Genomic DNA, 23,361 nt, shown 5'->3' with positions numbered 1-23,361 from the left:
ACAGTAGAGGTGACAAATGGATTTAAGGAATTAGATCTGATAGACAGAGTGCCTGAAGAACTCTGGATGGATGTTCGCAACATTGTACAAGAGGTAGCAACTAAAACCATCCCAAAGAAAAAGAAATGCAAGAAAGCAAAATGGCTGTCTGAGGAAGCTTTACAAATAGCTGAGGAAAGAAGGGAAGTGAAAGGCAAGGGAGAAAGAGAAAGATACACCCAACTGAATTCCAGAGAATAGCTAGAAGAGATAAGAATGCTTCCTTCAATAAACAGTGCAAAGAAAAAGAAAACAATAGAATAGGGAGGACCAGAGCTCTCTTCAAGAAAATTGGAGATATGAAGGGAACGTTTCATGCAAAGATGGGCATGATAAAGGACCAAAATGGCAGGGACCTAACAGAGGCAGAAGAGATTAAGAAGAGGTGGTAAGATTACACAGAGGAACTATACAAGAAAGAGCTTAACGTCCCTGATAACCATGATGGGGTGGTCACTGACCTCGAGCCAGACATCCTGGAATGTGAAGTCAAATGGGCCTTAGGAAGTCTGAGCAACAACAAAGCTAGTGGAGGTCACAGTATTCCAGGTGAGCTATTCAAAATCTTAAAAGACAATGCAGTAAAAGTGCTACACTCAATATGCCAGCAAACTTAGAAGACTCAACAGTGGCCACAGGATTGGAAAAGGTCAGTTTACATTCCAATCCCAAAGAAGGGCAATGCTAAAGAATGTTCAAACTACCGCACCATTGCACTTATTTCACATGCTAGCAAAGTTATGCTCAAAATCCTACAAGCTAGGCTCCAGCAGTATGTGGACTGAGAACTTCCAGAAGTACAGGCAGGATTTCCAAGAAGCAGAGGAACTAGAGATCAAATTACCAACATATGCTGGATCATGGAGAAAGCTAGGGAGTTCCAGAAAAACATCTACTTCTCCTTCATTGACTATGCTAAAGCCTTTGATTGTGTGGGTCAGAACAAATTGTGGCAAGTTCTTAAAGAGATGGGAGTACCAGACCATCTTATTTGTCTCTTGAGAAACCTATATGCGGGTCAAGAAGCAACAGTGAGCACTGGACCCAGAACCACTGATTGGTTCAAAATTGAGAAAGGAGTTCGGCAAGGCTGTATACTGTCACCCTGCCTATTTAACTTATATGCAGAGCACATCAGAGACTAAGAGGGGATATGTTGGCGACATACAGGTATGTGAGGGGATGTCACATGGAGATGGGTAGAGACCTCCCCTGCAGAGGAAGGCAGGACATGCTCCAACGGAGCAAAGCTCAGGGAGCCAAGGTTCCATTTGGATTCCAGGAAGCATTTCCTGACAGTTAAGACCCCGAGGGTGTGGAATGAGCTTCCACGAGAAGTCGTTGAGGCCCCATTGGTGCAGGTGTTCAAGGATAGGCTGGAAGTGCACATGGTGGGCATGTTGTGAGTGGAGCCGGCCGGATGGCCCAAGAGGCCCCTTCTGACTTGCTCTGTTTCTATGTTTCTATCATGAGAAAGGTGGGCCTAGATGAATCACCACCTGGAATTAAGATTGCTGGGAGAAGTATCAACAACCTCAGATATGCAGATGATACCACTCTCATGGCAGAAAGTGAAGAGGAACTAAAGAGCCTCTTGATGCGGGTGAAGGAGGAGAGCGCAAAAGTTGGCTTGAAACTCAACATTAAGAAAACTAAGATCATGGCATCCGGTCCTCTCACTTCCTGGCAAATAGATGGGGAAGAAATGGAGGTAGTGACAGATTTTATTTTCCTGGGCTCCAAGATCACCACAGACAGGGACTGCAGCCAAGAGATTAAAAGACGCTTGCTCCTGGGGAGGAAAGCTATGGCAAATCTAGACAGCATACTAAAAAGTAGAGACATCACCCTGCCAACAAAAGTGCGTACAGTCAAGGCTATGGTTTTCCCAGTTGCAATGTATGGCTGTGAAAGCTGGACCATAAGGAAGGCTGAGCGCCAAAGAACTGATGCCTCTGAATTGTGGTGCTGGAGGAGACTCTTGCAAATCCCTTGGACTGCAAGGTGATCAAACCGGTCAGTCCTAGAGAAGATCAACCCTGACTGCTCTTTAGAAGGCCAGATCCTGAAGATGAAACTCAAATACTTTGGCCACCTAATGAGAAGGAAGGTCTCCCTGGAGAAGAGCCTAATGCTGGGAACAATAGATGGCAAAAGAAGAAGGGGACGGCAGAGAATGAGGTTGCTAGATGAAGTCATTGAAGCAGTTGGTGTGAGCTTAAGTGGATGGTGGAGGACAGGAAGGCCTGGAGGAATGTTGTCCATGGGGTCACGATAGGTCAGACACGACTTCATGACTAACAACAACAAACATATTAAAATAACCTTAAAAGCTTGATGCCAATGTTGACATTTGAATAAAAAGATAGCTATAGAGCTTTATAGAGCTGGGTTTTACTATTTCAGAAATCCAGCAGTATGGAGCTAAAGGACACATTGTACTATAAACCATAAGAATGTAAATCTGTATTTCCCATTTATACTTCTGTGACTATTGGTAGGGCTATATGTTAGAAGTTGCACTCTACTCCCAAGTGAGGTACTGTTTCTGAATCAAAACTGGTGCTTGAGTCAATATATGGGAGAGGAAAAACAGAGCAAAGTATGGGAAACAGGGCCCCTAGTAAGCATATTTTAAACTAACAGGGCCCCGAGTAAGCATATTTTAAGCTATCTTGTTTGTCCTATTGGCTCAGCACATGTACACCAAACAATGTACTTTTAAAATCTATTTATTCCAACCCCTTATAACAGTCATAAGCAGAACTTGAACACAGACAATGACCCAGGAACAAAAGCACAATAGTACTTTTGCATTCTGTTCCACCTCACTGACTCATCAACAAGAAGGAGATAGGAACACCTAAGGATCTCTTCTATTAGTGGATGTTTCTTGTTTTGTTTCTACTTACAAATAAGCATATAGTATCATACCAACCTTCTAAAATACAGGAATGTTTTGTGTCTCTGAGTCATCACGTCATCCAACAATTTAATGAATTTCTTCAAACTCCTGACTTTGCTGTCTGCATCCTGGTATTTTTCTTTTGCTTCCTGAAATTGTCTGTATGTCAATAAAATTTGTCAAAAGTAAGAATTCACTGAAGGTTATGTTCCAAGGAAATATGGTAAACGAATACCTACTGTTTCCCCCAGTACACCCAAACAATCAGTCAGGGCTAATGGCTTCATACCCTGCCTACCGAAAACATCTGGCCAGCTACTACTGGGGAGTGGATGCTTAACTAGATAAAGTCTGGATCTGCTCCAACAGGGCTCTTCCAGTTCATGTCCTCATATTCAGTTAGTGGGGGATATACACATTTTGCCAAGTGTTCATATTCCATTTTTCAACTGCAGCTCACTAAGTGGTTTCAAACATTTTAAACCACATTAAGTTACATTAAAAGTGATGGAAACAGGCATTATACCTGGCACTTTGAGGCCAGTAAAGAAAGCATTCGTAGGAAGTAAAGTACACAGAACAAGGTATAACTGTTGAGATGGCCCTACTTCTGTTAGCCATTCTGCTCATTTCAAGGAGAGCATCCAGAGTGAGGATTCAGGTGTGACAGATTCATATGGGACCTGGAAGTCCTTCTGATATCCTTGCCCCAGACAGGTGTTTACAGACCTGGGCCAGCATCTTGGGTAGTTTACTTTGAAGTACTGACAAGGTATCTCCTCTAGCAATATCAATCAACAGCCCTGCAGCTGTATTTAGTCTCTGAAAATTAAATGCCAGACTTATATTTGAAAATCCTTCCAGCTACACAAAAGTTTCCTAGAGTTCTAGCAATGTTTTTTTTTTTGGGGGGGGGGAGAGCAGACCACCCCTATTGTTATCTCAGTCAATCATATCAAGTAGAGGTAATGAGAAACTCAAGGAATGAGTGAATATTATATACTTTCCCACATCTCTGTCCATTTCTCAGAAGCTCACATGTATGACAAGAGGTTTTTACACTTACTTTATTATTTCTTCTCTATCACCAATATGTTCTCTTTCGGAATTTATCTTTCTTCTTAAGTGATTCATTTCTGTTTCAAGGCTTTTAAAGGTTCTATTAACTTCTATCCGCTCTGGATGAATCTTTGAAGCCTTTGCAATCATTTCCTAATGAACAAGTTAAAACATGGCAACAAATAGTTTTCCTTAAGCCTCTGCATATTTTGCTTGAAAACAGTGTAATATCATCAAATTTATTTATTTATTAAAACATTTTTATGCCGCCCCATTCGCCGAAATTCCCACTTCAAATCATTAACACAGCTCCAAATAGGCTCAAGAGGTGGTAGGATTTTTTTTTTTTAATTATGGTTATTTAACAAGAAAACACACCTAATTGTTGGGTAGTTCTTTAGTTTTCAAAGCATTTCACATTTCATTTTACATGAATCACATCAGTAATTCATGTAACAACATGGCAGAATGGAACCAGCATTATCACCATAAGGTCGCTTAGGAAAATTAATGGTAGAACTGATATTTGTACTGGGGATCTCCCAGCTTATAGTACTACTGCAAGAGCACTCTATTCTCTATTATTAAATGAAGAAATTAATGTGCATTTTTCTCCAGTAGAGAAGCTAGCAATGTATAATCAAAAGCAAACACAAAAGAATGAAAAGTTGGTCACATACTGTGAATTTCCATTCGATTCAGCATCCATGTTGAGTTACCTTCCACCACTACTGCCTAAGAAAAAATGCGAATGTATGCCTTGGTCTCTCCCTCTTGTGCCCCCTGCCTTCCAGTTACATCCTTGTCAATCTTAGGACAAAGCACACAGTAACAACTAAAAAAGGAAAGGATTAAGATGGCAGAATAGCTTCATTTCCCCAGAGAATGGCACAGACCCCTGCATGTAAAATAATGTAATGTGATGTCATGTCAAGTAAGGTGGATCACAGTTAAGTTTCTTTGCCCTACTTCCTGTTCTCAAAGCTGAAAATCACTTGCTTGTGTGCTCTGTGGTAATGCTGGTCCTCATCTTCGGCCTCAGCAGAGAAACATCATGAAGGTTCATATCACTCTGCTCAAATGAAGCAGCACTTCCTCCATCTCCAAAAGAGGCCTGGAAGCAATTGGAGCCAGAGGAGGCCGCTGGATGCTGACAGTGGCACTGCCTCACCCAAGATGGCTCATTCTCCTTTTCTGGTGAAACTCAAGGGGAGTTGAAGACAAAAATGGAGAAGATATGGAAATAAATCCAGAGATCATAAGAAGGAACAGATTATGTGGCTCAGAAAGATGAGAGAAAAGGCAGATTGCCTACTTGTAACTAGTTTTCCTGGTGGTCATCTGTGCCGTCACACACATGGGCTCTGCACCTGTGTGCCACCTGTTGCTGGGGAGATGTTACAGTTAAGAATGTTTTGGCAGGAACGCCTCCCCCAGCATCTGTTATGGAAGGTGTTCCCACCCATTCCTTCAGTTCACTCAAGACTGCCCAGGTAGCCTTGGGACCAAGGGAAGAACAATATAACGAACTTTGACCTTAGCCAAAGGCAAAGTACTACTAAAAGGCATTAAAAGTGAGTGGAGTCTGTGGGCAAGTTCCATGAATGCACAGGTGACTACTCAAAGAATGACATTTACAGGTAAGTAACTTGCCTTTCTTCTTTGTGGTCCCTGTGCATCAACATGGATTGAAGCCTTCTGTTGCTGCAAAAGATGAGAAGAATTTTCATTCACAGCATATGACCTCCTGGTGGACAGCTTCAATCTTGTACCGAGAATATGCTTTAGTTCTGCTGGGAGGTCAAACCATGTATGGGCTAGGGATTTATCCCCCAAGTCATTTGGTGGAAGGTGCTGATGTCCAGGTGAAAACTTCTCTCTTGATCCTTGGAGATCAAGTCCAGTACCAAAAGGAGCGGGATACAAGTTCAGGCTGATATCTTTAGCCGGTAAGTGAATCAGAGCAGTCTTGGCCATCAAGGAGTTATCAAGATGCACCTCCCCAAGGTGCCCAGGATGCATCCCTCCTTGTTGCATGGAATCAAACATGTTGAAAAAGGAAGATCATGTCATACTCCTGTACCCTGTACATGCTCTCCAGCTGTTTAGTCAGTGATACCATAGTGGGTGAAGCCCTCCAAGTCTGTTGGATGTCCTGCAGTAGGTAACCTGTGTTGACTCATCTACATGATGGCAAAAACTGGGTTCAACACACTCTCTGGCTGCACCTGTGTACGCAGTCTGAGGACTTGGAACATCCTCTGTATATGTTCAGAAAAATGGGCCGTGTCTGCCACTGAAGAAGCTGTGTCTTTAGTGTCCACAACCACTTGGAGAGAAAAATGACAGAGCCACACAGGATGCTGCCTCTGTGGCAGACTCACAGTCCTTGGTGAAGCGCAGGCCAGGGGAGGGGGCACGTATAGCTGGACTGATGCAATGACATAGTGATAGAAGCAGGTAACTCCGGGGCTCCCTAAAGCTGCATGTGCTAAGAAATTGACTGTTGAAGTCTCAGTGAAAGATGAAATCTCAGTGGCAGAGTTGGTAGTCTTTGGAAAGTCAGAAAGTATTGCCCATCTCCCATTGAATTCAGGCTGGTAGGCATTCCAGCACCAGGGGTCACAGATGGGGCCTTGATGGTGGTACCGCCATGGGTCACAGAACCCTTGGTAGGTTGGTACAATGCAGTAGGCAGATTCCCTATCCCAGGAGTGGCAAATGGGCAAAGTCCCTTACCGAAGCATAGTAGGCAGAAAGAATGTCCATCCATAGGCAATGGTTTGGCACCACACTGCACACATTTGAGGAAGAAAGCCTTTGATGTCATTGGTAAAATTGAAACAAAGAAGGAAGCAATTTAGAATAAGGTAAGAATAAAGACTGTAGAATAGCTGAGGAAGAATGAAGAGGGGCTTTAATACATACATACTTGTTGGAAGGAATGGAAAAAATAGTGATTGAGAGGAAAAAGACAGCAAAAATTGAGAAAATGGACATTTGGACATATAGAAAGAATCATTGAGGAGAAACAAAGGGTATTAGAGAAAAGAAAATGCTCAAGAGGTCACAAAACTGGGGAGGGAGAGAAGACCTTCTGGAGGAACTGAAGTTGGTTCCAGAAGAATTGTGGGAATGGGCAGGAACTCCTCCCACATATAATGGATGCCAGGGTGGGGCAGGGGTTCCTGCCACAATGCACTTAGCTATAAAGTCTTCCACACGTGCAAGTGCAGAGCCCAAATGCACAGAGATCAAAAACAAGAACAAGGTCTATCCTGGGCAAAGGTTGGGAGGACCTGGAAGGAGTGAGCCCCAGAGGCCAGGACCAAGACTAAGCACTTGCCTTGCATTCCCTACCTTACCATGGTGGTACTGGTGGTGGGAGGTAACCCAGCACGGATGCCTCCTCATGCTGGACAGTGGTTGTTGCTACACACTTTCTAACCACTTAGTGTGCATCTCACTGACAATGCAAAACTTCATCATAGTAAAACAATGAATACCGCTAATTCTTCTTCTTTTGTACCAAGATTATTTTTACTCTTTTGTATGGATTCCAAATGGATTCTCTCTTTTTCCTCATAATGTTGCAAGTTGATTTTGCTTCTCTCAAGTTCATGGTCGGCTTGACGTAACCCTTCCTGTTGAGGACAAATTGTAATATAAAATGTAACTTTATTGATTTCCAAAACCATAAATTGAAGCTGATAAAGTAACGGATGAATGCTATGTCCTCTGGACAGTGTTTGAAAAGTCACAACATCATTCACCTCTGAGGCTGGAAATAGTGCACTGGCTTCATGTGGGGGGGGGGGATATGTTAGGGTTAGAGACCCAACTCCGCTCTCTCTTATAGCCAGGCAAGTGCCAGATTGTCTCTGAGGTCATAAACTCAACCCTAGAGAAAGGAAAAAGGGGGCATTTCCATAGTTGAGAAGCAGAAGAGATTGGAGAGGTCGGTTTAGCAGCTTCTGCCAGTCTCCTTCTCTCCCTCCCTGAAGCACCCTTGCTAAACAAGCAAAAACAGCAGCATGAGAGAGTGAGGAGGTAAAGAACATCTCTGCTGCTCCACCCATTTTGTACATGAAGGTTGGGAGACTTTGAGTTTGGGGGAGTATTGATTATCAACAACATAATGGCTAGTATTGCATCCCAACACTGCAGTCCTATACATTTCTACTCAGAAGTAAGACCTATCAAATTGAATGGGGCTTACTCATGATCTCTTGCTCCCTTATGGCTTCAGCATGCTTTTTACTATTGCTGTGTGTGCTGAATGCCAGCATCCATTGCAAAGTTTTCCAATCCTTGCCTTCTCCATGCCAGCCAATACCTGCCCAGTTTTTCTAATTAAAACTGTAAACCTTAAGACTGCTTTTTTTGCCTGCCTGCACAGAGGCAGATTTCCTTCATCCATTCACTCGTAACACTCACAGGGGTGGCTCTCACTCAGCATCCTCCACTCCTCCCCTTTCTACTTTCTGCAAGTATTAACTAGTTTCCCAACACACACACATACCTGTTGGTGAAGCCACTTTAGCTCACCCTCTTTTCTGCCTTTTCTCCCAACCCACAGCTCTCCTCAGAGAGGGAAATCCCATTTTGTCATGCTGGAAAGTTCTCCCTCAGCACCTCCATCTCCAAACCAGGACCAAATTGTTCAAGAGGAATTTGGACAGAAGCTTCCCTCCTTTCCAGCTATGCCAGCCAGCATATGTTTCACCCCAAGAACACCCCCTACTGTTTCTATCTGGTACTTTTTATGAAGCCTGGAGCAGACACAGCTGCAACTCCAAAGATCTCCATCATAAAACAACAGTTTTGGGAAGCTTTTGTTGTTGCCATAAGAACAAAACTGTATACTTTTGCAAGGCACAGGTGTCTGTACTTTGCTGGCATTGCTAATATGAAGACTGCTTGCTGAAGTGTTCATGATCAGGTGGGTGGTTCTAGGTAGTACCTTCAATGAACTGGACTAGTAATTTAAAAGGGTGCAAGTATGTTTCCATGAATGCATGGAAGATGTTTACATGGGGAATACTATCTATCAGAAAACTGCATGGGAGAATGCTTCTGGGAGCACTTAAAAGGAAAGGATGTTTATATAGGGTATGGCAAGAATAACAGTGGCTAGCAGAAAAGGCATTGCTAAAATTCTGAGTTTTTCTAAACAGCCACATGGTCTCCTCTCATCCACAGTACATATCTGGGTAATGGGCCCAGAATCCCTTGGAGACAGCTGAACAGCTATTTTTAGCTTCCCACTATGCCCACTGTTTCAGATGCTGGACTGTCATTCATCTGTCCACTGATGACCACCACGTCAACCTCGGCTCCTGGTCCTGAAGAAGCAGAACCTTCCTTGACTGGCTAATAGAGAATTGCAGAAGATGGCCTTATCATGACTTGGCTTTGAAATTCCGGTATAAATATCTATTAATTCCCCTTACAAGGGCCTGGAGGAGGAACATGCTGTAAAGCTAAGTTCAGCTGCAGAGCTTTTCACTCCACCCAGGCAGAGCTAGAATTTGCACATGCAAGGAATCCAAGGGCCCCTGTAGCTTGAGAGAACCGAACCCCACATTTTCTCATCCCTCACTTTTCAGAATGTTGCTCAGAATGTTGTCTATGGAAAGTTGTTGCACATGGCAGTTGTACCTGCTGTGAACATACTGCTGAGAAGGAGGCACCCGAAGTTGAGAGCAAGTCTGTACAAGGTCACCACTGACCTTTTTTCCCTGCTGTGTCAGAACACTGGATTACCAGACTAATTTCTGGTGCTACTATCAAAAGGTGCCTGAGATGTGCAGAAAGTGCCATGAAACTTGGCAACAACTCAAGCATCTGGGCCCACCACAGAACTCCAAATGGCTTCAAAATGCAGCAGGGCATATTGAACACCTCTGTGTGCAGTAAGCTTCTCCGCCAGGACAGCAGCAATCGAGGCGGTCTGTGTCCACGCGGCAGCATTTGGAGTCAGCGCAGAGCAGGCTGAAACAGGCATCTTCCATAACCCTGCTCCTCTCACTCCTCTCCACCAAGAGAGGTACAGCAGGACCACTACAGAATCTGGTCTGGGGTTGGAAACTACTCATGGCAGTCACAGGAGTGATTAGTATGGGTTTTTAGAGCAGCTGTCTTTGCAGCAGCAAGTATTTCTCCCCTAAATCTCTTCAAAGCCCCTACTAAATTACAGGTTGATGTAACCATGTATCATGATGAACAAGCTTCAGAGAAAGCAGCTGAAGAAGAGAAGGGCAGATGGAGAAGTGTGGAAAAGTAGCACTTTGGATTAAGCCACTTGGGAACGGCACTAAGGTGTAAACAAACCACTACAAGTGCCCATGGCTCCATAAAGGAAGATATGCCATCCTGAAGAGCCCCTTTCATCCTCAACACCAATGAAATGCTTGGTGCAGCTATACCACAGTGTTGCAATTTTGTAGTGTACATGCACAAGTACAGAAAAGAAGCTGCCACCCACAGACTTGCTTGATGTGCAGATGATGGTCTGAGCTAACCAGACAGACAAAGGGTGTTTGCTGGTCTTTCTTCTACGTTCCCATTCACTAGTATGCTTCAGTGACATGTGCAGGCTGCACCCAAGTCGGTTGTATGTTTATTACAGAGCTGTGCTGCCCTTTGAGTGCTGGTTAGCTGTGACTCTTTCCCTGCTGGGTCTTCCCTTGTTGCAGTGGGTCCTGCAGCTGCCTGTCTCAGTTGTTCTGCCAGCTGCTCTTCCTCCACTGCGCCTGTGCTTCAGCTTTGTCCCGTCCCCTCCACCTCCTCTTGGGGAAAGCCAATGAAGGAAGGAAGTGAAGAGGCGTACTAAGTCCACAGCTACAGACGAGTGTCTGAGCTTCCTCCCCTCAAATGAGATAACTGGGAAAGGAGTGCTTCCTTCAAACTCACTTGCCAGATCTTCTGGTAGTTCATTAATAAATTAAGCTAGTCAACAGTACTGTGATGCTGCTCCTCTGGAGACAGATGCCTGGGCACTACAGGTGGAAGAGTGCTACTGTTTTGGACTTCCTACCTTCCACATGGATATCCAGCTCAAATGGCATTTCCCTTGAGAATGCACTTCAACCCACTTTCTGAGGATGGGAAGGATTAGCAACATATTCTGGGTTGAATACTTGTTCCCCAACACAGGCAAGGGCTTTATGGAGGTGTATGCAAACAACAGCAGGAATATTTTTTCCAAAAATGGCTGGTGTTAATATTGGTACTGATCCACCAAAAATGAAAATAAATTTTACACATGCCATCATATTAATGGATTGCACGACATGAAGTGTCAAACGATAGCATTAACTACTTTACTGAATAAAGCAAAGCATTATCTCAGAGAAAAACTTTGCAGAAACTGTTTAGGTTCAGAGGAAGGGCAAACTGTAGACACAACCAAAGTTGGCAAGATAAGTACCTCAAAGGCTGCCAGAGAGAGGAAGGTCAAGATCTCTTCTTGCTGATACCAGAGTATAGGAGTATCAACTCAAGTTGCAACAACCCAGCTTCAGCCTAGACACCAGGAAGTTTCCTCATTGTCAGAGCAATACAGCAGTGGAACCAGCTGCCTGGAGAGGTGGTGGGCTCTCCCACTCTAGGGACATTCAAAAGGAAACTGGGCAGCCATCTGAGTGGAATGGTGTAAACTGGTGACCTGCAGCAGCAGGGAGTTGGACCCAATGGCCTTTATGGCTCCTTCCTACTCTACTATTCGTTGAAGTTCCTTCAAGACTGCTGTGCTAGTTACATCCAGCTGACCCACATGGGCAAGGGAAAGCTAGTTCACTGACAAGTGAAGTCAAAGACTACATGAGATGGGGGAGGAGAATGCCAAGGGAAGGCATAAGCTGCCACAGCACAACATTCCTAGTCAGACTTCAGCAAGCAAGTTCACTCACAAGGAGAAAAGCACCACCATTTCTGACCACTCTTGCCCAAGGAATCAGTAACACTTTTGAACAACCCATCGTAAAATCACCTTCCTGGGTTCAGATAGCACAACAATCTATCAGAGGTATGAACAAACCTACAGCATACTATGGGTTCTTAAGGTGTGTGAAACAACTCTGGAGGATGCACCAGATTTGGATGACATAGCAATCCTCCATTGCTGGCTGCCCATGATGGGTTGGCAGACAATGCAAACAGTCAGAAAAAGAACAAACACGAACCTCGACTGCACCAGCATCTTCTTGTATATTATCAATCTTGTCTTTAAGTGCTGCAAAATTTTGTTCTGCCTCTTGTAGAATATGTTTCAATTCCTCCACATTCTCCTTCTGGTTATGTATACTGCCCTTAACCATATTCATCTTCAGCTTGTTCTCTTGTTTTTCTTCTTCCTGTTAAAAAAAGTTCCAAATGATTTTTAAACTACTTTGAATTACTGGTCATGAAACTGGGTCTGGAACCATCCAGGACAATCCCATGTTTAACACAGATGTGCCATAAATGTGCCAGCAAATTTACAAATTACATCTCACAAAAAACTCAAGGATAGCTCACTTATGTTTTCACCACTGCATATCTCATGAGACCAAGAGAATTTATTCATACTATGGGCCACCCATTATGATAACTGAAAGTACATTTAGTTGCGCAGACTTTCATTTAAGATCATGTGTAAAGTGTTGGGATTACTTTTAGGGATTTCTTCTACTGATGTTCACTATTTTTTTGTGACAGGATAAGGTTGAAATCTAATTCATACTTTATAGTGATTGAGTCCCATGGACATGTATGCATATGCTTTCACTACAAGAATTGTAAGGCACTTGTTTCGTAGCTTTGCTGTAGCGTAAGCTTTTATGGGATCTGGTCCACAAATTAAGCCACAATACAGTTTCTAGCTATTCGTGTGTCATATGGCTCTTTTTTGCTGTAGTTTAAACTCTTAAATTAACTTGTTCAGACATGGGAGAACCACAGTAGATCACTGTATAGCTTTATCTCCAGACTTTGAGGAAGTTATTTTGCAGCTTTCATTAATGTTCAATCTGCATTCAATTCCATAACTAGGGAAAATTGATGCACCTTAATGGATAAAAAGCTCATGTTTCATATAAGCACTCTTCATTTGAATCAACATTCAAAAGGTGTTATCTATACCTGCTTCAGTAACTAAAGGGATTCAGCAAGGGTGCATCTAGTGGTGTGGGGGCAATGCTGTCCACTGCATTTGCTCAGCTCAGCTTCCCAGACTCTGGCCAACTTTCCTCCTTCCCTAATCCAGCTTGTGCACAGCATTTGTGCAGGCTTCTGGCAGGAAGTGAATCCAAGTATAAAAAGGCCAGTTTGCATCCATGCTGCCTGTGTACCTGCTGCACAAGCTAAGTTCTGTTTCCGCACATGTGCCTTGTGGGCTTTTGCATATTACATGTGCACTCTGCCTGTGTACAGTGGGCAGCAAGAACTGTGCATGAGCACCTATCACTGCTCACGGGTTGCATACATTGTGCTTGGTACCTATGGATTGCTTATGCATGTGCATCCTCAACCTGAATGTAAATGATGTTCTCTGATGATCAACTCTTATCTCCATATATTGACAAGTGTGAACGCATACATTCTTTACACAATGTATGTACTATTACCAGTAACTAAGTGTGTAAACCTATGCGTTTGTTTGTTTGTTTATTAAAGATTTTTATATACCAAGAGCCCCCCTCCATGCTTTGCTGGCAAATATCAAACAGGGTGAGAAGAGGGCAGGAACATTTTCATCTCCACCTGAAGAGCAACAGGCAGCTAGATGGGTCCATCCAGATGACTTATCTTTCAGTGAGTGGGAAGCCACTTGGAAAACCCATAGGATATTGCATATCACAGCTCTTGCCCACCCTCCAAGCACTCCTCCTTTTATCCTTCTACTTCTTTTATGCGGATGTAGTTCCAGCCTTCTAAGAGACGCTTTTCATGGTGGTTGGGAGATGGTGGGAAGATCCACAATCAGATCTTCCACTCTGTTTCCATAGCTCTGACAATAGACATGAAGAAGCCTTCATATGGAGCTTCAGATGCTATCTAGGAACCATATGATTGATCTCTAAGATGGGGCTAAAATATACCCCTATTATTGTCAAGCAGACTATTAATTATGGCAAAATGAAGATTATAAAAAAACTCCCAGTGCATAACAACCTCAGAAATCTTACTGACATTAATAAGAATTACTCTTTGCCCTCAGAACACACACTTCTGTGAGACAGATAATATAAAGATAATAAGTGTGCTTACCAGGGTGGAGATAACCACTGACTGCTGTTCTTCTACATTCTCAAGATCTGTAATTTCTAGCTTTACTTTCCTCATTTTTATCTGTAATGGCAATGAAAAGAAATATGCAATAAATACACAGTGCATTCAACCAATATTTTAGGTTCAAACCTATACACATTTACCTGGATTTCACTTCTGAGTAGTCATATATAGGGTTGCACTGCTAAGGTTTTGAAATAAATTTGATTAAAAGTCCCTTAAAACATTTTACAACAAGAACTCATTTAATATCTTTTAAACAGTGTTCTGTACAAATCACACTGGAAGAATACATATGTGTTTTGATTTCATGGCCCAAAAATTACACAAGAAATGAAAGCTATGCAGCTATGAACATACAGACCTGGACACTCTTGAGGAAGGAGAAAGACTTTGCCAGCCTTTTTAACCATCCTGTCGGCCTTCTCCCTGGCTGACATTGCTACTGGCTGGAGTGGGACTCTGCCTGAGAGAAGTTCCTGAAGCTGTTGTGCTGCCAAGAGGAGAAAGCTCTTGCAAGGCCACCTGCCACCCTGGATAAATGCTCAGCAGGCCTTTATCTGCTGGCCCAAAGCAGGCCAACAATGCCCTGGCAACAACACTGCCAAAGGGGATGCACTTCTGGGGAAGCCACTTCAGGGGGGATGCAAGGGAATTGCATCAGGTACTGCTGCTGAACAGGATTGCAGCATTAAGGACCAGAGATGGGAATCCATTGACTCTGTGGACTGCAATCTCCTTTCTTGGGAAGGAAGCATGTTTGCAGAATCTAAGGGTTTCAAGGGAAACCTGGTGGAAAGATGCTGCCCAAATTCTGAGTGTTTCTAAGCTTACCGTCAACTGAAATTTAGAAAAGCATTTGTATTCCCAATGACAGTGGGCTATGCCCCCTAAATATTTCAGAGCAATACGATATTTTGATGCTTTTAGCACACTCAGGACCCAATTAAGAAAAAACAAGAACTGCTCATATTCTTAAAAAGAAAAAGCCCAAACCCTTACAATATTTTAACATATATCAGGCCAATTAAAAGTTATTTTCCAAAGCGGCAGTTACTTTCTATGTATCTCTTACTTGCAATTCCTTTTGGTGCTGACGATGATCAACCAGCAAGCGTTTGTTCTCTCGGCTATCATTCTCAGCGGAACGTATTCTCTGCTGAAATACTGCCAGGCAAGTTCTTTTACTTTCAATTTCTTTCTCCAAGAGGCTTAAAGAAGGAAAATGTTTTATGAACAGCATTATACACAGATATTCCAAAGCACCAGAAATTTCCATCTGTCTTGCAGAAGTAACTGTTAAGCGGCTAATGCTAACCTTATGTCTGCTTCCACATCTTTGTTGAGGAACCTGGGCCTGGAATTTTCTGAAGAATAGTATCGATTCTCAAGCACCTGATCACCTTCAGCAGTGAATGCCTCTTTACAATTGTTCGGAGGTTTGTTTTGCTGCATAACTCTACGAGCTTCAGAGTTATTCTAGAGAGAAAAACATCCGCAACAAAATTATCTTCTCTGGGCCTATGATATTTGGGACTAAGAAAGCTTTAATAAGGTACTTGCCAACTGAATGGTTAAATATACTAATTAGTGAGCAGTGAAAGTGTTCTTCCATTATCCACATTCTAACACTATCTTTTCCTGCATTCATCTTTATGCAAGTGACTGACTTAACAAGTCTATGGGGTCATGATGGGTCGGGCAAGACTTTGAGACTAACAACAAGTCTTTAAAGCTCATGTGCATTTCTTTCCTGCACTGGGAGAATGATGGAGCTCCTAGAGTCATCAGAGAACCTGCCTTAACCAAATCACACCTCAATCTCTGCCTTGCTACAATGGCGAAGTCTTTCCCTTACAAACTCTCATCACCCTCATGAAACTCCATCTTAACTCTGTTCCAACATATTAGCAAGTCAAGAAAGAAATTTCTCAATTACTTGCTTTTTACACACAATAGTCAGATCATGTAGCTAATGAACAGTAATAATGAGCAACTGGAATGATCACAAAAAGATCAATTAAATCTTTTGTTTATATCGCAGCTATAAGAGCTAAATCTTACCTTGATTAGCAGGACTCTTTCTATGCTTCTCATGTCAATTAAACAATTGGCTACCACAGCATTATCAATGTTGAGTGCTGTCAAGACTGAGGGGAATTCAGGATGTACAGCAGACCTACAAAAAGAGTTAAGGTGATCAGTAATTAACCTAATTACTGTTACAAAGGATGACAAAAGACTCAAATACAAAACATTCTGGTTAAGTTTGTAGAAGCATAAAAGAATATAGTATAGTTTCAAAATGTCACTTAAGATAACAGACTGGGCTGTGTCTTAACAATAATAAAGAGTATCAATTAGGTGGTACAGTGGTTTAAACTGCTGTGCTGCTGGGCTGGTTGATTGAAAGGTTGCCGGTTTGAATCTGCACAACAGAGTGAGTTGCTCCGTCCCAGCTCCTGCCAACCTTGCAGTTCGAAAGCATGCAAATGCAAGTAGATGAAAAGGTACCACTGCGGTGGGCAGGTAACAGCGTTCCGAGCACTTCGGTGTTTAGTCATGCCAGCCACATGACCACGGAGACTGTCTGTGAACAAACGCTGGCTCCCTCGGCTAGGAAACGGAGATGAGCACCACCCCCTAGAGTCAGGCATGACTGGACGTAACGTCAAGGGGAAACCTTTACCTTTAATACAAACAGATATATAAAGGTCTGGACTGAAAATGTCAGGCACACTCACCTTAACCTCACATCATAAACATTACTCCGAAAGGAACTAACAATGATTTGGGGACGAAAACTAGTTTTACAAAACTTGGACATCAATGTCTGTAACACTCGTTCATCTTTATAATTATCACAGCAAAATGCCAGGACCAAGCTCTTCAAACATGCTTCCACACCCAGAGCAAGTTCAGCATCTTTCAGATGGATAAAAGCACCTAAATGGAAGAACCAAGTGTCAGCATCATGCATAACCTTTAAGTAAATTATTTCAGTCATGTGGACTGTGGTTCTCATCCTCTTTCTAGTGACTAGCACCACCCACAGTGATGTAAAACACAGTCTGAAGACATTATTATTTCCCAAGATTCATTGCCCACCTTCCAGATGCACACCTTAATATGGGGGCAGGGAGTTATGGGTGTCAGAGAAGCCAAGAGCAATGCTGCCAGGAGACCAGACTCTCTCAGTAGCAGGGTCACCCAAAGCAGAGTGGTCAAACTGAGACGCCAGGCTAAAATGCACCTACCCTCTTCAGGAGTAATGGTCACATCAGCAGAAAAGAAAATTGTACTGCTGATGGAACTGAGAAATTCCTAAAGGGCAGCTACAGGGCAGCAACAGTACCTGAAGGCAACATTGACACAGGATCTTTTGCAAACAGCAGTGGTGATGCTCAAGCTAACTCTGTTTAGCGTTGCATAGAAGGTAAACCACTTCTGAATATTTGTTACGCTATAAACCCTATGAGGAAAATCCCAAAATAAAACAAGAGATAGTGCCAGAAGATGGGACTCCCAGGTCTGAAGGGCTCTCAGAAAGCTACCACAGAAGAGCCAGGGACGAGTACAAAGAGTGCTGTCACTAACAACGCAACTAGATCAAATCCAAAAGGAAGTCTATTGGCCCAGAAGGGAAAGTCTGGTGCTGCACAACACATACAATTTGAACATAGAATGTGAGAAGCATGAAATCAAGGCCAGCTGGAAATCATAAAGCAAGAAATGCAATGGCGAAGCATCACAATACTTGGTGCAAGTGAACTAAAGCAGACTGGAATGGGACATCTTCAGTTAAACAAACTCGTCAGTCAGAAGTGTTTTACTCTGGAAATGCCTAACTCAGAAGAGTGGCTCTAATAATGAGGAAAAATGAAGCACTGGCAATAATGGGCTATAATACAAAGTCTGACTGAATCATGTCCTTCAGAATTCTAGGGAAATCTATCAACATAACGATTGCTCTACTCTACAGTCCAACAACAGAAGAACAAATGGAAAGCTTTTAAACCAGTATCTAAGTGGAAACAGACAGTGCACCAAAACAAGACATGCTGTTAGGAACTGGAATGTAAAAGTAGGAAACAGCACACACACACACAAAGGACATCAAGGGTGGGTAGGGCTGGGCATCTTCCAAGGACATACATTGCAGTAGGGGCCAACTGACAAAGGCCCCTTGGACTAATACTTGGCTTCACCATTGCAACCTGCTTGTTCACTTGCCTACCAATTACCTAGGGAGGTGATGGGCTCTCCCCACACTAGAGGCATTCAAGATACAGCTGGACAGTCATCTGAGAGGGGTGGCTTAACTTGGAGTCCTACACTGAGTAGGGAGTTGGTCCCAATGGCCTCCTTGGCCCCTTCCAATGCTACTATTCTATGATTCTATGAATCTGGCCCAGACAATGGTGGCGGTGAGGAGGAGCGCTAGATGCTACTACCTAGATACTCACTTGTTCTCTGCCTGTCGAGCAAGCAACACCAATGCAGTTACAGCTGATGACAATGATGGTGAGAAGGCAGACTCATTAAAGGAAGGGAGGGGGGAGGTCACTGAGGATGCCTAGCTCAAGGGCACACAAAACCTTAGAGCCAGCTCTACATAAACACAGGCCAATCGTATGTTTACTATTTAGCTTGAAAAACTTAAGGCTGCAACCCACTTCCCCATATTTTCTTCTGGCCATTATTTGAATACAAGCAGTACAATTATAAGTTACCTAGAGGGCCTATTGGTTTATGTACAAACTGTCTCTGTTGATCGGCCTTTTCAATTGCATCACAAAGGTCTGGCATATATTGCCCAAATCTTTTCAGTCTATTTGTTTTGCTCTCTTTCAGCTCTTTTAGCTGTCGTTGCTGCTGATCCAATACTTGTTTCAGTTCATGTTCCTCTCTCCTAAAAATAAAACGAAATGAAGTACTGAAATATGATGCATTATGAACATATTAATTCCATTTCTATAGTCGCAAGATGTCTTTGAACATAAACAGATTAGCCTCTGTCAGGTAGAACTGCCTTAGCAAGACTTCAGAAGTCTGATTTCCAAAGCTATGAAACATGCAAGGCTTACAACACATAATCTTAGTACCCACATGCCTCTTCTACAAAGGAGCACCGGGAAATGGCTTACTCGGGATTCTTAGTAAAGTGGGGTGTTGATGATCTCTACCCGAAACACAGATATGTCCTAGAGTTGCAGGAAAATAGCAGGGACTCTGAGCTCCTGGAAGGCCAATGGCCAGGAACACTAGGAGCTGAAACCCAAAATATCCAAAACACCAGAGGAAGGTTACACATGCATACTCCTTTCATGCCACTGGGAAATGCCCTTGCAGGTGAAAGCTCAGGGTTCACAAAGAAAATGCCTCAACATGGCTGGAAGAATTTTTAAAAAATCAGACTTCTGACAGGTAGCTCAATACACAAATTAAGTAATGAAACAGTTATGCAAAACTTACTTTAACCTAGAATGCTCTTCTTCATATGTACGTACAGCCTCCTGGAACTGCTTTATCTCCTGACCAACTGCTTCATTTTGATCATGTAACATCTTCAGCTGCTCTTTTAAGTGGTCAATTCTATTCTGCTTTTCCAACTTCTCAGGCTCTGAAATCCGCTCAGCACTGAAATATTATATAAACCATAGATTATTTTGTTCAAAAATTGACTTGACAAAAAAAGTACTAAAAAGAAACAGACCTCAACAGATATTCGGATTCCATTTATATCTACAGAGCTTTACTGCAGTATACTTTTCTTTTCGCATAGTGGGGTTTTTTTTGCATGTTGTTGTTAGTTGCGAAGTCATGTCCGACCCATCGTGACCCCATGGACAACATTCCTCCAGGCCTTCCTGTCCTCCACCATCCCCCAACGTCCACTTAAACTCATGCCGACTGCTTCAGTGACTCCATCTAGCCACCTCATCCTCTGCCATCCCCTTCTTCTTTTGTCGTCAATTGTTCCCAGTATTAGGCTCTTCTCCAGGGAGACCTTCCTTCTCATTAGGTGGCCAAAGTATTTGAGTTTCACCTTCAGGATCTGGCCTTCTAAGGAGCAGTCAGGGTTGATCTCCTCTAGGACTGACTGGTTTGATCGTCTTGCAGTCCAATGGACTCACAGGAGTCTCTCCAGCACCACAATTCAAAGGCATCAATTCTTCGGCACTCAGCCCTCCTTATGGTCCAACTTTCACAACCATACATTGCAACTGGGAAAACCGTAGCCTTGACTATATGCACTTTTGTCGGCAGGGCGATGTCTCTGCTTTTTAGTATGCTGTCTAGACTTGCCATAGCTTTCCTCCCCAGGAGCAAGTGTCTTTTAATTTCTTGGCTGCAGTCCCCGTCTGCGGTGATCTTGGAGCCCAGGAAGATAAAATCTGTCACTACCTCCATTTCTTCCACATCTATTTGCCAGGAAGTGATAGGACTGGATGCCATAATTTTAGTTTTCTTCATGTTGAGTTTCTAGCCAACTTTTGCGCTCTCCTCCTTCACCCACATCAAGAGGCTCTTTAGTTCCTCCTCACTTTCTGCCATTAGAGTATTATCATCTGCATATCTGAGGTTAAGATGTCATCTTGTGTTCTCCTTCTTACTCTAATCACTACCCCTTTTTGTTCACTGCTGTTTCTTTTAGTTTTTCAGGCCATAAAAATTCACAGATGGGGTCATGAGGCTTTTTTCTGTCTCCAAAAAATTGCACACTGGTGTTCATAAATTTGATTTTAGATTGCCAGTTTTCTACAGATGAGAAAGTGCACACTTTTGGTGATTTCATATAAGTAGTCCTGTCTGCTCAATGTTCTTGTAAGTTTCAACTGTCAAAGTGTGGTTGGTAACATAGATCGAAACTGAGAAAATGAGACCGCATATAGGGTAATTTGCACAAAATTGTCAAGCTGTCAATTGAAAAACACCAGTTAAGGGGGAGAAAGTGGAAGAAGGAAGTCTCCCAGAAAAGGCATGGAGACAAGGTTGTTCCTTTAGCAAAGTAATCTCTTGATTTCAACTGACAGTTCTCTGTGTCTTCCACATTTTAGACCCAGATACCCAGCTATTCCAGAATGGGGAGATGTTAACCTTGCTTCCTTTTCACAGCTTGCTTTTCAAGCAGTTATGGCTACAGTTCCCTGATATTTCTTGATGCTGGCTAAATGGGATGAAGCAAGTGGAACTAAATGGGTCTGTGGCTAAGTCCTTCTGGTTTCCCATTTGGTGTATTCTATTCTGTCACCCCTAAAAGTTTTTCTTAACTGATTGGAATATGTGCACATTTTCTTTGGCCAGGTATTTTTTCATTAAAAATAATCACTTTTTTAAAAATAAATCCTAAGCTTCTCTCAAAGAATTATATTATACTGAATAATCTGGATGTAAACCCTGACTGCTCTTTAGAAGGCCAGATACTGAAGAGTTTCAACTCACAATACTTTGGCCACCTAATGAGAAGGAAGGACTCACTGGAGAAGAGCCTAATGCTGGGAACAATAGATGGCAAAAGAAGAAGGGGACAGCAGAGAATGAGGTGGCTAGATGGAGTCACTGAAGCAGTTGGTGTGAGCTCGAGTGGACTCAAGGGGATGGTGGAGGACAGGAAGGCCTGGAGGAATGTTGTTCATGGGGTCGCGATGGGTCGGACACAACTTCGCGACTAACAACAACAAACATTAGTCTTACAGACAATCTCTAAACTGAGTCAATGCCTCTGCCAGGTAGACTAAGTTGAAGGAGACCTATCTACGTAAATGAAGGATTAGCTTGCTATTGCAAATATGAATATGTATTTATTTATTTAGCAGACTTACATGCCACCCCATTCGCCTAAGCCTCAGGGCGAATCCACGTGCCACTACAGGCATTTCATTCTTACATGAATATAAACTGCCGTACTCTACCCACTAACTAGCAGACCTTACTTCATCCTATCATTCTCAAGTATTTCACATTCTTGTTTGCTCTTTGTTTTTTTGATGGTGGGGTTAGGGCAAGGCAGACTGAAGCAGAAAGGAGCAACACAGAAAAGAAAAATAAAACAATTCCTATGTTCCTATATTCCCATACTTAATCAGCAACTGTTATTTCTGTTTGTTTTAAGGCAGGCCCTATAAAGAAATACCTTCAGAACAGCCCCCCAGCTCAAAAAGGAAAGCATTTAAAGGTTTGCACAAATGCAAAACCTAAGTTGTAGGAAAGAACATAACATGAATGGTGTTTGATTTACTTGTAATTTAATATGGCTCAGGGGCAAGATCTTTCCTATTGTTTATGAAATATATGAAAAATCATTAAAACTGTTATTCAAAATGGGCTGGGATTTTTTGTTTTGTTTTGCTAATTTGAATTACATTTAAATCATTCCATTCTGCAATTACTCCTAACAATTAGAGGCTTCTTCCTAAAAATATAAACTTCTACAGCAAGATTTGCTCATTTCAGTCTGGTAACTTTTAAATTCAGAGAAGACTTGATTCCTAGGGAACATGCAAGCACTGGTACCTAAGAAAGCAGAGTATAAGAATAATCTCAAAACATTAGATACACGTGTTCTCATTAAGCATGGGTTACCTGGTGCATGAAAGGTAAGAACAGTGTTCATCAAAAAGCTGCAGGAGTCCTCAGTCATCCAAATGACTGGAGAAAGTGCCTCCATTCAAACACCACAGCAAGCAATCCTGCATGGTTACCATGGCTTGTGGTTTTTTAGCAAGATGTATGTGACTGGCAATCAAGTGGTTTCTACTTCATTATTGTTTCTATCCTCCCCACTTAGTTCTCCCACTATCGGCACAAATTCCATCAGCCACAGTGCCTGAAATTCAATCTCAAGATGCATCATTCCCTGCCTGTATTGTCTACTTCTTCCTCATTGGTCCACACATAAAGGCTGGATGGCTGGAGTTGCCACTCTTTCCAGAGGACTCTGTGGTAGTTCCATACCAGGACCATGGAAACTATGTTCCTGAATTCAGACATGACAGGCCATTGAGGTACACATAAACCATTTAACAAACCATTGCATCTTATTATGGTTTCTAAAGACCAAACTTACCATGGTGAAATGACTG

The 23,361-nt window shown here is 42.7% G+C and overlaps 1 protein-coding gene across 1 annotated transcript in view; it reads right to left on the bottom strand.

Annotated features, from left to right (window-relative positions):
- SMC6 (structural maintenance of chromosomes 6) overlaps window positions 1-23,361 on the bottom strand; it is a 66,207-nt gene that overhangs the window by 13,251 nt on the left and 29,595 nt on the right. The window contains exons 12-23 of the mRNA XM_044445139.1: window positions 21,722-21,735; window positions 19,751-19,915; window positions 19,009-19,187; window positions 17,020-17,221; window positions 16,340-16,454; window positions 15,594-15,754; window positions 15,351-15,486; window positions 14,255-14,335; window positions 12,190-12,360; window positions 7,510-7,647; window positions 4,011-4,156; window positions 2,978-3,103 (exon numbers count right to left, since the gene is read on the bottom strand). Of these exons, the coding sequence (XP_044301074.1) occupies window positions 2,978-3,103; window positions 4,011-4,156; window positions 7,510-7,647; window positions 12,190-12,360; window positions 14,255-14,335; window positions 15,351-15,486; window positions 15,594-15,754; window positions 16,340-16,454; window positions 17,020-17,221; window positions 19,009-19,187; window positions 19,751-19,915; window positions 21,722-21,735 (1,634 nt within the window). The remainder of the gene's footprint in view (window positions 1-2,977; window positions 3,104-4,010; window positions 4,157-7,509; window positions 7,648-12,189; window positions 12,361-14,254; window positions 14,336-15,350; window positions 15,487-15,593; window positions 15,755-16,339; window positions 16,455-17,019; window positions 17,222-19,008; window positions 19,188-19,750; window positions 19,916-21,721; window positions 21,736-23,361) is intronic.

The sequence above is a fragment of the Varanus komodoensis genome, unplaced genomic scaffold, assembly GCF_004798865.1.
Source record: "Varanus komodoensis strain SLA01 unplaced genomic scaffold, ASM479886v1 scaffold47, whole genome shotgun sequence".
Taxonomy (NCBI): domain Eukaryota; kingdom Metazoa; phylum Chordata; class Lepidosauria; order Squamata; family Varanidae; genus Varanus; species Varanus komodoensis.
Note: the sequence above shows the minus strand (reverse complement) of the source record. Positions and strands in the feature narration are given on the sequence as shown.